This window comes from Trachypithecus francoisi, unplaced genomic scaffold, assembly GCF_009764315.1.
Source record: "Trachypithecus francoisi isolate TF-2019V2 unplaced genomic scaffold, Tfra_2.0 Lachesis_group18, whole genome shotgun sequence".
Taxonomy (NCBI): Eukaryota; Metazoa; Chordata; class Mammalia; order Primates; family Cercopithecidae; genus Trachypithecus; species Trachypithecus francoisi.
Genome location: NW_022681463.1, coordinates 12,408,686 through 12,422,489, shown reverse-complemented (window position 1 = coordinate 12,422,489; position 13,804 = coordinate 12,408,686). Strand labels below are relative to the sequence as shown.

General features: G+C 39.6%; 1 protein-coding gene across 1 annotated transcript in view; it reads left to right on the top strand.

Annotated features, from left to right (window-relative positions):
- Window positions 1-11,896, top strand: part of LOC117063531 (DNA repair protein complementing XP-G cells) — a 31,158-nt gene extending 19,262 nt beyond the window's left edge. Inside the window, exons 9-15 of the mRNA XM_033177305.1 lie at window positions 1,509-1,753; window positions 2,106-2,225; window positions 2,779-2,992; window positions 4,275-4,419; window positions 8,388-8,588; window positions 9,449-9,533; window positions 11,216-11,896. Of these exons, the coding sequence (XP_033033196.1) occupies window positions 1,509-1,753; window positions 2,106-2,225; window positions 2,779-2,992; window positions 4,275-4,419; window positions 8,388-8,588; window positions 9,449-9,533; window positions 11,216-11,806 (1,601 nt within the window). The 3' untranslated portion in view covers window positions 11,807-11,896. The remainder of the gene's footprint in view (window positions 1-1,508; window positions 1,754-2,105; window positions 2,226-2,778; window positions 2,993-4,274; window positions 4,420-8,387; window positions 8,589-9,448; window positions 9,534-11,215) is intronic.
- Window positions 11,897-13,804: the final 1,908 nt, after the last annotated feature.

Here is a 13,804-nt window from a genome sequence, read left to right as displayed (position 1 = left end):
TTTGTTCCTGGTATCTGCTAGTTTTCTTCATTCAAAAGTTACTATTTCCCTTTTGTAATTAATAAGTATTTTGTGGGAACGGAATTTTTGGAGCTATATAAATATGCTGTTCCTGAACAAACTTCCACTCACTTGTTAGCATCCATTGATGTTTACTGGAATAATTTGTTACTACGTTGGTTGCCAAATGATGGTTTTCAAACTCCGTCATTCCTTATATATTATTACTTGACATCCTCCTATGAGGAAGATCTTTTTCTTCTCCCCATTTGTTTTTATTATTTTTAATCAGTGTAGACTCCTGTATTCCTATTTTATTCGGTGAGTTATAATCCAATACTGTCATAATTTACTTTGTTGCTCAAATTGTCACAGCTTTGGCCAGTGGGGACTCCTTCTAATGGCTTTTAGCAGTTTTTTCATTATATTTTGAGCTTTTCCTTACTTTCTGGCCAAGCTGTTCCAGGCATATCTTGTACTTACTCTGCCCTAGTCCTGGAACCAGCCCTATGGTTCCAGGGAGCTCTGGTTCCTTTCGGTGCAGCATGGGATTTAGACACCGCAAGCTGGATGTGAGTGTGCTTATGGATCCTGAGGTGTAACTGTCTCAGGCCCTTTCAGCAACAGAGCCAGGAAGTATATTTATGTATACATGTACATGCACACACACATCTGTATTTATTTCTGTGTCTATCTGTACTAAAATCCATGAGTTTATACTGAGTTTATACATGAGTTTATATCTGCAATTACATGGGGTTCAGTCTAGCTTCCTGCTTCTTTGTAGTATCCCTAACAATGAGAAACATTGCTCCCCTTATCCTCAATATATTTACATCTGCTTATTCTCTCTTGATATATAACCCTCTCCCCTTCCCACTGGCCTCCTCCTTGGCCCTGCTCTCTTCTTTGCTTCAGCTGTGTCCTTGGTGCCAGCTCCCAGGTCCTGAGACCCCCCTCTTCTGTTCTGATTGTCTCCTTAAACCCAGCTGGACAGGCCTTGCCAGCCCTCTCCACCTGCAGGGAAGGAAGGGAAGCAATAAATATATTTTAGGGAGAAGGAAAGACAGTAAGAGAGGAGAGAAGGGAAGTGGAAGAGGAAGAACTATTTCTAAGTCACAGCTTTATTCTGTGCTGTGTGAATAGCATAAAAACATTGAGCAACTTCCTTGATTATTTATACACTTTGATAATTCTCCTTTTTGAATGTTTAAAACAATGTCAGTTAACTTAGAACATATTTATATAAAGCGAATATACACATCTTAAGAGAGTTTTCTACTTTCAAAGACAATGCCAGTTTACCTAATTAAAAAGGCTTGAAGTTACAGGCATTTGTGATTACACTTACTTAATAATAATGCTACTATTACATGTATTCTGTTATAGTCATATCTTTCCTTTTTAGGGTGTAGCATTTTTCAGGTTCCTCCAGAAAGCTCTTGATGATTGCAGGATCATTTTAATGTTTTGGTTGTAGATGAAGTGACCTTTTAATTTTGGTACAGGAAGTTTCATTGAAGTGCAAAGTGTGATTAGTGATGAGGAACTTCAAGCAGAATTGTATGAAACATCCAAACCTCCCTCAGAACAAGGCGAAGAGGAACTGATAGGAACCAGGGAGGAAGAAGCCCCTGCTGAGCCCGAGAGCCTCCTGAGGGACAACCCTGAGAGGGAGGATGTGGATGGTGAGCCACAGGAAGCTGAGAAAGATGCGGAAGATTCACTCCACGAATGGCAAGATATTAATTTGGTAATACTGTAACACTGTGTTTTCACTTCTTGCTGAGGAAGCCGGGTTAAGTAGGTTTTGAGTTTTAGGGAGTTGCTGGATGAGTATTTATTAGCTATTTGCAGTACATCTTGTGGTTGCTGATGGCTTCGTTTTTGTGTAGGTTACTGGCTGGAATAGACTCCATTTTCCATGTGGTTTAGTGAGGGATCTCTAAAGATATTACAGAGTCTTGGTTAGAAATCCAGTGGAGTACTTCCTAAGGAGAAAGAGCTTATTGGTCATTTCAGTCAGACTAAATGCAGGCTTTCTGTAACAAATGAACACATTTGGATTATTAATGTAAATCTATAAATGAAAACACATTTTATAGGAGGAGTTGGAAACTCTGGAGAGCAACCTGTTAGCACAACAGAGTTCACTGAAAGCTCAACAACAGCAGCAAGAACGGATTGCTGCTACTGTCACCGGACAGATGTTCCTGGAAAGCCAGGTGGGTGCAGGCAGCTTGGGCTTCCTTTACCACCTTCCTCAGACCCAGGGGGAATGCATTGCATGAAGAGGGTATGCACTGCGCTTCCTGGTGCTCAGGGCCTGGCGATGCCCTTCCCTGGGGGTCACTGTGTACCCCTCACTCTGCAGGAATGAATGCATTGCATGAAGAGGGTATGCACTGCGCCTCCTGGTGCTCAGGGCCTGGCAGTGCCCTTCCCTGGGGGTCACTGTGTACCCCTCACTCTGCAGGAATGAATGCATTACATGAAGTGGTAGGCACTGCTCCCCCTGTGCTCAGGGCCTGGCAGTGCCCTTCCCTGGGGGTCACTGTGTACCCCTCACTCTGCAGGAATGAATGCATTACATGAAGTGGTAGGCACTGCTCCCCCTGTGCTCAGGGCCTGGCAGTGCCCTTCCCTGGGGGTCACTGTGTACCCCTCACTCTGCAGGAATGAATGCATTGCATGAAGAGGGTATGCACTGCGCCTCCTGGTGCTCAGGGCCTGGCAGTGCCCTTCCCTGGGGGTCACTGTGTACCCCTCACTCTGCAGGAACTCCTGCGCCTGTTCGGCGTTCCCTACATCCAGGCTCCCATGGAAGCAGAGGCGCAGTGCGCCATCCTGGACCTGACTGATCAGACTTCCGGAACCATCACGGATGACAGTGATATCTGGCTGTTTGGAGCACGGCATGTCTATAAAAACTTTTTTAATAAAAACAAGTTTGTTGAATATTATCAATATGTGGACTTTCACAATCAATTAGGTAAGACTTCAGAGTCTTTTTGATTACTTTCTGACACTTACCTTCAGAATTTGTCCTAGGAATTTTTTCTTTCAAAGGAACTGGTTTGATGCATTGATGGAAATCGTAGGTCTATACAAATTTTCATATAAGTGATCATTGGCTTATATAGAGGAGTAGGATTTTAAACATTTGAATTAAGGAATTAAAGTCCTAGTATATTTAGGTAGTTAATCATCTGACTTAGTTAAACTTTGACTAGTTATCCGAGATCTCCAGACTGAACCAAAGATGGTGGAGAGGGGAAGCAGGGGGAGTCACTCCTGCACCTGGGCCTGTATTTGGGTTTCTGGCATTGATCGTCTTCTGTTCATCCAGCAAAATATATGTTTGGTGACTCCTATATGCCAGTTGTTCTTAACAAGGGGGAAAGAGCAGAGAGTCAAATAGTAGGAGAAACAGATGATAAGCAGATACATAAATCATAATTTGACAGTTGGTGGTGTGTGCCATATAAAATATAGCAGTAAAGGAGAGGACAGAGTGAACTTCAGGCATTGAGAGTGCAGGTACTGTTTCAGAGAGAGTTATTGGGAAAGGATTTACTCACATAACTTCAGGGCAGGGACCTGTAGGAAATAGGAAGCAAGCACTGTAGATAGATAGATACCTTGGGACGAGTGAGTGAAAGGGGCTGAGGCAGAGGCTTGTGGGCCGTGTTCTAGGGAAGCAGGCAGGCCAGTATGGGAGGAAGAGGGAGGAAATGGCAAGCGTTAGTGTTAGAGAATAGGAAGACGCCGAAACCCACCAGGGTCTGGTGTGCTAGGGTGTGCAGGCAGATTGAATGTGGGGGGGGAGAAGAATGAAGCTGAGGAGGATTCCAGATACTGAGTGGCTGGTGGAGTGGACCTGCCTTAAGTAAGACAAGGAAGGAGCACAGTGGAGGAGGAGAAACGAAGCGTTCAGGTTTGCATATGATAAATTGGAGCTGCTCATTGGATACCCAGTGGAGATGTTGAACTGATAGTTGAATATATGTGACTGTGGTTCATAGAGACCCAGGCTAGACAGCTAACTTTGGGGCTCAGCATATAGAGGATATTTAAAGCTATGAGAATGGATAAAACTTTAAAAATATTAACAGAATGCCATTGAATAAAATAATTTATTTTCAAATAAGATATTTTTGGTTGTTGGATATAGATATAGATATACACACATATATGATTTATATAATAAAATGTTTATAGATATATGAGAAATCTTGATAAAGTAAAAATTACAAAAATTTGTTACTCTTTAGGATTGGACCGGAATAAGTTAATAAATTTGGCCTATTTGCTTGGAAGTGATTATACCGAAGGAATACCAACCGTGGGTTGTGTAACTGCCATGGAAATTCTCAATGAATTCCCGGGGCATGGCCTGGAACCTCTCCTAAAATTCTCGTAAGGTCTTTTATTTCTTTAATTCAGATAATTGTGTAAATACCCAAATAAGCAAATAGAAATATTTATTACAGCATGAACTGTCACAAATCATTGTTCACTGAGAAAGCAGCAGGAAGTATTGGTTGTTTTCTGTTTTCTAGAGATGATGAAATCAGAGTCAGTTCTTAGTGGTGCTGGGCTTATCCTAGTTCAGGGGTACAAAACCAGTCCTGTGGATTTCACATGTAAAAGTTGCCTTTTCACTCATTGACCTATTTATAGAGCAGCTATGATGTGTCAGACACCATGCTGGCCCTGGGGAAAGGAGAGACGAGTAAGGCATAGGCCTTACCCTCAGGGACTCCCGTATTCTTGGAGGTGATGGAGAAGCAAAGGAAATTGTACTTGTCGGTGTGTTCGGTGTCCTGAGAGAGGTCAGCCAGGAAGGGACTTGGAAATATAATGCCAGGAATGTTACATCCGGCACTCCTGTCCTGTTTCTCACCGTGTGAATCCCATGACGTATGCAGTGGTGAAGTCTTGCTCCATCCAGAGTCGTGCTATACTCAGGGAACATTTTTCACTTTGAAGATTCTGAGATGGCAGGAGTTATGAGTATGTCTGGGAAAGTAGTTTTTTCTTTGTCCTTGATGGCATCTTTAAAAAAAAATTGAAATATAGTCACATACCACAAAGTTCACTGATTTACAGTGTACAGTTCATTGGTTTTTAGTATATTCACAAGCTTGTGGTAGCATCTTTTAACCATCACTGTGTCGTGCGATGCTGTTTGGTGGTAGCTGATTTAATGATCCGTGAGCGTTCTCTCCAGTTACATATCCTGTGTTTGAAAGATGTTGGGATGCTCTGGTCTGAAGAGTCAGTGATTGGAATCACTGAAATGAACTGTGAAACTATTGTAGTGATTGCAGTCTTCCAGTCATAGCACACTTACCAATGTGTTGTATTTTATACTGTCTTCATTTATCTTTTTCTGATTTTCTTATTGTTGAGGAAATTTATATACCGGGAATGAGTTATGAGGTAGACATACATCATGGTAGGTAAATAACTTGAAAACCTGCAAATAACTTTATTATACAAATAAAGTAAATACATCATAGAAAATTATAAATATGTATTAAAAAGATGATTACACTTTACACTTTATGTAATTTTAGACTTCTCTTCACACATATAGATGCATATACATTGCATATATATGTATACTCATTTGAGTGTGTGTATTATATTTTTTTTTACCAGAATGGGATGATGCTATATACTTTTTATTTTACCTGTAACCCATTTGGTGTTAGAACAGGGCCTATTATCAATGATGATACAGATTTATATCATTTTTAATGGCTCCAAGTAGTCTCTTTTTGGGTCTCTTAGGACTAATTTAATCAAATGTCTTTTGTTATTTCTATTTTTAAAAAAGTATTAACAGATATTGATTTGAGTGTCCTTCACCTTTGGGTTCTTATCTAATGATTATTTTAGGATAAGTGAAAATAGTATCTGACTTTTCCATTTGGTTTCTTGATAACTATTGAGAGTGAATTTTTTTATGTTCATAGACAGTTTGCGTTTCTGATTTAGTGAATGACCTGTTTATGCTGTTCCACTTTTCTTTGTTCAGCAGTTTTTGCTCGTTTGTTGCCTGCTGAACCGTTTTTCTATTTGAGCAGTTTCTGCCTTTGGTCCTTCAGCTCGTTGATCCAGGTGGTAGCAGCCTTCGCCCTGCCTGGCTCAGGACATTTAGGGTGAATACAGAGTAAAGAGCAGGAAGGATGGTGGGAAACCAGTAAAATCAGAATGTGGCCTCACTTTCTTTTCTGTTCTCCTCTCCTGAGGGCACCCTGGCTGGTGACTCATTCTTAGAGCGGGGCTGCATTGGGCCTGCTGGTTGAATTCAGCTGTAGTCACATTTGGTTTGAACTACATGGTGTATTCTTCTCTTGAGCTTTAATTTTCCATTTCTCTACCAACATTTACCTTTGGGGAGATTTTACAAAAAATTATGGATTCTCTTGGGGGAAAAAGATCTGAAAATACTGCGCCTAAATTTCTGGATAGCCCCAAAATAGCTGGCATGGAGCAACAGCAGTTCCCCTCCCCTACGCCAAGGCCTTGGACTGAGCATGAATCCTTCAGTTTCATTACAGTTGCCACCACTCCCCCAGCTCAGCTGATTGACAGACACCTTCCTCCTTTCATCTTTATGTGAAGTGCCAGGCCCTCCTGCTTGAAAGGGTAACCATAGCTTTGGCTTGATGAGCTCACAAGTGTGCTGATTCTAACTGGCAGTCATGATTACAGTTTCAAAAACGAAAATCTGCAAGTAAAGTAGAGGAGAATTATCAGTATTCTCTCAGTGCACTCCTGGGAAGAGTGTTGTAAAAGTAATGAAGAAAAATTATTTTTTCCTTTTTGCATTTTGTTGCTGTAATACACGGAAGACCGCAATTAGTCATTTCCTACACTAGATGGCACTCCTGCATCGGTGAGGCGGGCCCTGGCCCTGACAGCAGGTCTGAGTGGGTTCCTAATGCTGTACTAGCAAGCTTGTGAAGCAGAGGAGCATGAGCTGCGGGCATTTTTTCAGGTTCCATTGAGTACATGGATTGGTGAGGATTATGTTAGTAACTTTGATGGCATTTGTTTTTCCTAATTGTATAAATGTTTCTGGTCAACTGTCACTACATTACAAACTACCTTCAGCTTTAGTGGCTTCACACAGCAATAGTTGCTGATTTTGCTCATGCCTCTGAAGCTCGCTCAGGCCTCGTGGGGGTGCCTTGTCTCTGTTGCATGTCGGCTAGGACAGCTCAGCTGGGCTAGGACCCCTTAAGTTAATGGCTCACAGGGCTGATGAGGTGGTGGTGTCAGCCTCGGGGCCTCTCCACCTGGATGGACACTTTGTGAGCTTGGCTTCCTCACAGCATGTTGGAGCCAAGAGCAGGAGGTCCAGGGGACAGGAAGTGGCGAGGGCCTCTCCTAGGCCCGGGATAGCTGGGGTCACACTGGTCAGCCACAGCCTCCCTGCTCAAGAGGAGGCCACATGGACCACCTTCGTGATGGCAGGATGCTCCAAGAGTGCGTTACTGTCTTTATCCCACTGATTTAGGCTTACAATGGAAAACATTGAAAAATGAATAAACTATAAAGAAGAAAATGAATGGCTGTGTTCTTGCGTAGAATATTGCCTAGCACACGGCCAAGTAATAGTTGTTACTGTTATTTATTTTAAATATCTGTTTACTTTTCTCATATATGTGTTTTTTCCAAAACTGGAATCCTACTTTAGAGTTATATTCTCTCTGTTTTTATATATATTTATCTGTTTTATATACATATATAAAATATATACAGATATATATGTTTTTAAAGTTTGACATTTTCTTAGCATATTTGCATTTTATTAAATATTCACATTTTATTAAATATTTTATTAAATATATATCTGTTTTTAAAATTTAACATTTTCTTGGCATATTTGCATTTTATTAAATATTCTTCGATCCATTATTGTGTTTGATTTGAGGTAGATAACACAGAGACATTACTTCCATTTTACTGCTGAGAAAGAAACCCAGAGAAGTTGTAACTTTTTTGTGGTATAATTATGAGTGTGGGTTCTAGAGGAAGACTGTACCAATTCCAGCTGTGAAATCTTGAGCCAGTTACTTCTTTTTGAGTTCAGTTTCCTCCTCTGTGAGGTGGGGGTAACGATAGGACATGGCTTGTGTTATGATTGGGCATGTGAAATATTTAACACAGTGCCAAGCACAGAGGAAGCCTTCCATAAATGTTTGCCATCATTATACATTGTGGCTAATCATACTGAAATTAATAAAATATTCTATATATCGTATAATTTGAGATAGAACTTGAGTTTACATGTTCTAAGTTTAGTTCTTCATCCATAGTGCATGAACTGTAATGTCTTATTGCTGTGTAAGTAATTGTTTCCTTTACAGAGAATGGTGGCATGAAGCTCAAAAAAATCCAAAGATAAGACCTAATCCTCATGACACCAAAGTGAAAAAAAAGTTACGGACATTGCAACTCACCCCTGGCTTTCCTAACCCAGCTGTTGCCGAGGCCTACCTCAAACCTGTGGTGGATGACTCAAAGGGATCCTTTCTGTGGGGGAAACCTGATCTGGACAAAATTAGAGAATATCCTTTACTTCTTAAAAGAGAAGGAAACACCTTGTGAAATACGTGTTTGGTTTAAAACTTACAGAAGAGAAACTTGGATCATGTTTTCTTAATATCCCGTTAATCCCATATTCTTAGTATCCCGTTCTCCTTTTCACTCCTTTTTCCCTCTCCTTAGTTGTTGTTTTTTGTTTGTTTGTTTGTTTTAAAGGAACAGTGTATCACTCTGTCACCCAGCCTGGGGTGCAGTGGTGCAGTCATAGCTCACTGCAGCCACCACTTCCTGGGCTCAAAGGATCCTTCTGCCTCAGCCTCCTAAGTAGCGCCAGCCACTGCATCTGGCCCCTCTTTGTAGTTTTAAAGAGGATCTTTGTTTGAATAAGCAGTGATAAGCATTCATAGATACAACTGCATACTTAAATATTATTGTTTCTGAAAGAAAGAAAGATGACTAATCTTGTCCTTTTTATTACTGGTTTTCCTCTCCGTGTATATTTAAGTAATCATTTGGAAAGATGTTTCAAAACTTGCACTAGAATTAATCCAACTACATTTTATTTTTTCTCTCAAAGAAATAGGTAGAATATCTGAAACTTGTTTTTATTCCAGGTAACCTTTTTTCATAGTCACAAGTCTTTGATGTCCTGCAGTGAGAGCTACGTATGTTTTATTTCAAAGAATTGAAAAGAACATAGTGCCAGATGATTATGCTGGAGTAATTTATTTTGTTCCTACTTTCTTTTAGCACTCTAATCTTTATAAATAGGAAAATCTTAGGAGATACGGGGAATGGAATCAAAAATGGGTTCTTTGGACCTTTTTATTTATCACTTGTTTAAATATCTTTCAAAATATTTATAAGTCTTAACTGCCTGCATATTTTGTCAGCGGTATTTCGGCTGGAACAGAACGAAGACAGATGAATCTCTGTTTCCTGTATTAAAGCAACTCGATGCTCAGCAGGTAATCACGGTGGACCCTTCTCCTAAGTTCAGGATGAAGAGTAGGCTGTGGTTGACAGCTGTTAAAGACCAGTTAACTCTTTTAGTTTAGGGCATAAAGCAGACATTTTGAAATTAGGATAATTTAGATGAGAGAAGAGAAGAAAATAGAAAAAGAAAAATTAGACTTTGGCTTCATTTCTTATGATCACTCTTAGGGCTGAACTTTTGAGTCCTTGCATATTCATTTTTTTCTTTGAAAAAACCAGTCTAATAATTGATTGCACACTAAGGTGTTTCTGAGTAAATACATTATCCCTTTGGCGTTACTTTCATTTTTTAACGAAAGGAAGTGTTCAAAGCGATTCTGATCATTTAAGTTTTTATAAGTACTAATATTTGTAAATTCTATAAATTAATCTTGAAAGGTAGAAGGTCAGTCATTATTGTGTATCAGTAGGAGAGGTTTTTATGGGGAAGGAGCCCTTTTGTGTGACCTTCAGTTCCTCTAGGTACCTACTTCTTGCTTTATCTGTGAGTATGTTCCGACTCACGCAAAGCAAGCTTTCGCTCACACTAGAAACAACCCACAAGACATACATACAAATGAACCACTTAGCAGAAATGAGAGTGTAGCTTTTGAGATAATATATTTAAATTAAACCCGTTTTCATTAGGCTTGGATAATTTTGAAAAGCATGAACAAGACTAGACAACATTTCTACGAGTTTCTCTTTGTTTTTTGGATGACTGTCTACTGGAAACATTATAAACCAACTGAAAAGCAAAGCTATTTGGCTTAGTGTCTGGTGACTTCTTAATTTCAGATAAAATTTGTTGTAATATTTATCTCCCTTTTCATTCTAAAACTTAATGTGTTTATTGTTACAAAATTAGAAAATGAAGAAAATGAATTAAAACTACTCATTATTTACCTTCTTTAATACAGATGTTAACATTTAGGTTAACAAATTTTCCTACATTTATTTGTGACCATACTAAGTGTAACTTAATATATCTAATCCTCCCCCCAACTTATTAGCATATTTTCTTCTACGTATTGCGTAGTTTTCTTAATTCCAGATGACTAGATTACATGTCATGAAAGGGATTTAAATAATTAGTTCAGTCTACTTGTTGGACCTTTAATTTTCAAGTTTTTATAGTAATGCTGTGATGAACATTAGGCATATAGCTTTACCCATATGCAGCTATTTGTAAAGAGTACCTTCTTAAAAGTGAATTTGCTGAATAAAAGGCATGAATATTTCTTACAGTTGCTAATATGTACTATGAACTTGCTTCTTAAAGGCATTGTATGATGATAATGTTTTTAAAAGAAAGATATAGTAGGACTTAGAAACAGGCCCCATGAAATTGTGTTCCTCCTGAGGAAGATGAAGCGTTTAGCTACAGAAAAATATTTAACACTCTTTGAATATCTAGGAAAAGATTTCTCATTTGAGATATGGACAAAAGACTTAGTTGACAGAGATGGTACAAGTAGTGCTTTAGGTATGATTTAGAGAGTGAAAATTACTATCAGTAATTCATTGGGAGAGAACTGGGTTTTGGGAGATAATGAATTAATATTCTCTGACATAGTAATCCAATGTGAGTGATCAAGGTTGAGCTTGTTGATTTGGTTCAGAAACTTGACTGACTTGTCTGATTTATTGTTATTATTCTTTTGTTATTTTTTAGACACAGCTCCGAATCGATTCCTTCTTTAGATTAGCACAACAGGAGAAAGAAGATGCTAAACGTATTAAGAGCCAGAGACTAAACAGAGCTGTGACATGTATGCTAAGGAAAGAGAGAGAAGCAGCAGCCAGTGAAATAGAAGCAGTTTCTGTTGCTATGGAGAAAGAATTTGAGATACTTGATAAGGCAAAAGGAAAAACCCAGAAGAGAGGCATAACAAATACATTGGAGGAGTCATCAAGCCTGAAAAGAAAGAGGCTTTCAGATTCTAAAGGAAAGAATATGTGTGGTGGATTTTTGGGGGAGACCTGCCTCTCAGAATCATCTGATGGATCTTCCAGTGAGGATGCTGAAAGTTTATCTTTAATGAATGTAGAAAGGAGAAGAGCAGTGAAAGAGCCAAAAATCAGTGCTTCAGATTCGCAGAACTCAGTGAAGGAAGCTCCTGTGAAGAATGGAGGTGTGACCACCAGCAGTTCTAGTGATGATGACGGAGGGAAAGAGAAGACGGTCCTTGTGACTGCCAGATCTGTGTTTGGGAAGAAAAGAAGGAAACTGAGACGTGCAAGGGGAAGAAAAAGGAAAACCTAATTAAAAAATATGTATCCTCTGTAATTAGGTATGCAGCCTTTTGTAATGAATTTGTTGTGAAGGCATAATAAAATTAACTATCTGCATGGGCTTTGTATTTAGTGTGTGGTTCTTAAAAATACAAATGCTAAATTTGACATTTGTTTTTTAATGTTTTACTTTTCTAGTCTTTTTTAGTTGAATATTTCAAGTGTCATTGGATATCATCTTGTGTTCACAGACTTTGTCTTTTCATGTTTTCGTTATCTTACAATGTCTCATCCTTCCTGGCCACATGTAAAAAAAATGAGAAAGATTTCTATTGATCAGCACTCACTCTCAACAGGCATTCCCTCTGACATTCAGACCTAACTGAGAAGAAACATGTGCATGTTTCTTATTCCACAGTAGTGGCAGTTTCACACAGCTGTTAACTCTGCTGCCCATGGCTTTGCATTCTCCCTCAGGTTCCACTTAAAAGCATAGCAGGAGGCAACCTCACTGCTGGGACATATTTGAATATGTTTACTGTGGTTTTAGCAAATAATTAGGAAACCTAAATGGGGTCCATCGTTCTACCTGTGAGCATTAAGTGTATGGGAACCTCTGTACCATGATGTTTGGGTTTTAAACGAGACTTCACTTGTCAGAAGCTGACTTCTGTGTAAATGGATTTGGAGGCTCGGGGCTGGAGTTGAACTGGTGTAGGTGGGTCAGCTTTAGGAGTGGCCTGCAGAGGTTGATTGTTGTTGACACAGTGTTTGTTCAGAGTGGACAGACAAGGTTATTTTAAGACTGCTCCTGCGGAGACCTCTCCCAAGAACAACTCCCAAGCTCCCAGTTGCTTCGAGTTAGGAACGATTGGAGGAGAGTGCTACCAGTTACTTAAGCGTGGGTCATCTGCCTTCAGACTTGCCTTCCCAGGTCTGTCTTTTTGGCATCTTTAGTATTTCCATCTTTCCTGACTTTTCCCTTCAGCCTTCAAATTGAAAATCTTCACCAATAAAAACAAAATCCAAATAGATAACCTCCAGCAGTCTTTGAACAACTCCTAGATGTGTTGTTTTTTAGGCTCTCCTTTATGTTGACTTGTCAGCCAAACTTCTCCAGTCCTTGAACTACAGCAGCTGCTTTTCTTTGCACATTATTTCTTCCTAATTTCAAATACGTCTTCTGTATCCATCGTTCTTCTCTAGCAGCTTCCTTCTAAAGTCAACAGTGTTTTCCACAGAAATAAACTCAAATGGTTTCTTCACGCTTCTTTTCTCTGGAGGAACTTGGAGCAGAACATTTTTGGAGGCAAGAGAAGGAAAGAAAAACTTTTTCAGGTTTTTCTCATTTCTCAGAATGACTTGTCACTGGGAGTTTTCTGCATATATGTTTGTAGGTAGGATAACAGTCTTGCTGTTAAACAAATTTAATTTGATGCCTTTAGTAGATATTTACCTTTGTTTTTCACTGCATTAGCTGGGGGAAAGGATAAGCCACTGCAACAAAAGATGCTCATATACAATGGTCCAAATAAGCTAGAACATTACTTCTCTCTTACTCACCAGTCTGGCCAGTCTGAGCTGATGAAGCAGTTGTGCACCATGAGGTCATTCAGTCTTGTGTGGTGCTATCTTGCCTGAGGGGTCTATTCTGGGTGACTACTTCATCTGCATTGCATCCTGCGAGCAGGGGAAGGAACAGAAGTCCAGGGCAAGCAGAATGTTCCGTGAAGGGTGACTAGAAACATCACTATTCTCTCATTTCGTCGACCTGGACTGAACATACGGCCACAGCTAGATATGCTCAGAAATGGAATTTCTACCCCATCTATGTGCCTAGGAAGCAAGGGAAATGGATGGTTAGGACCATGATAAACCTGTTCTGTAACACTATTTATTTAACAGCTTAATATTATATCTTCTTTTTCTCTTAACCCTGTGACCAAGACATAATGCTTTTACTAGGAGAGAAACGCGTTTAGAGACATTTACCAGTTTTGCCAGATTCACCCATGTAGTAGGTAAAACT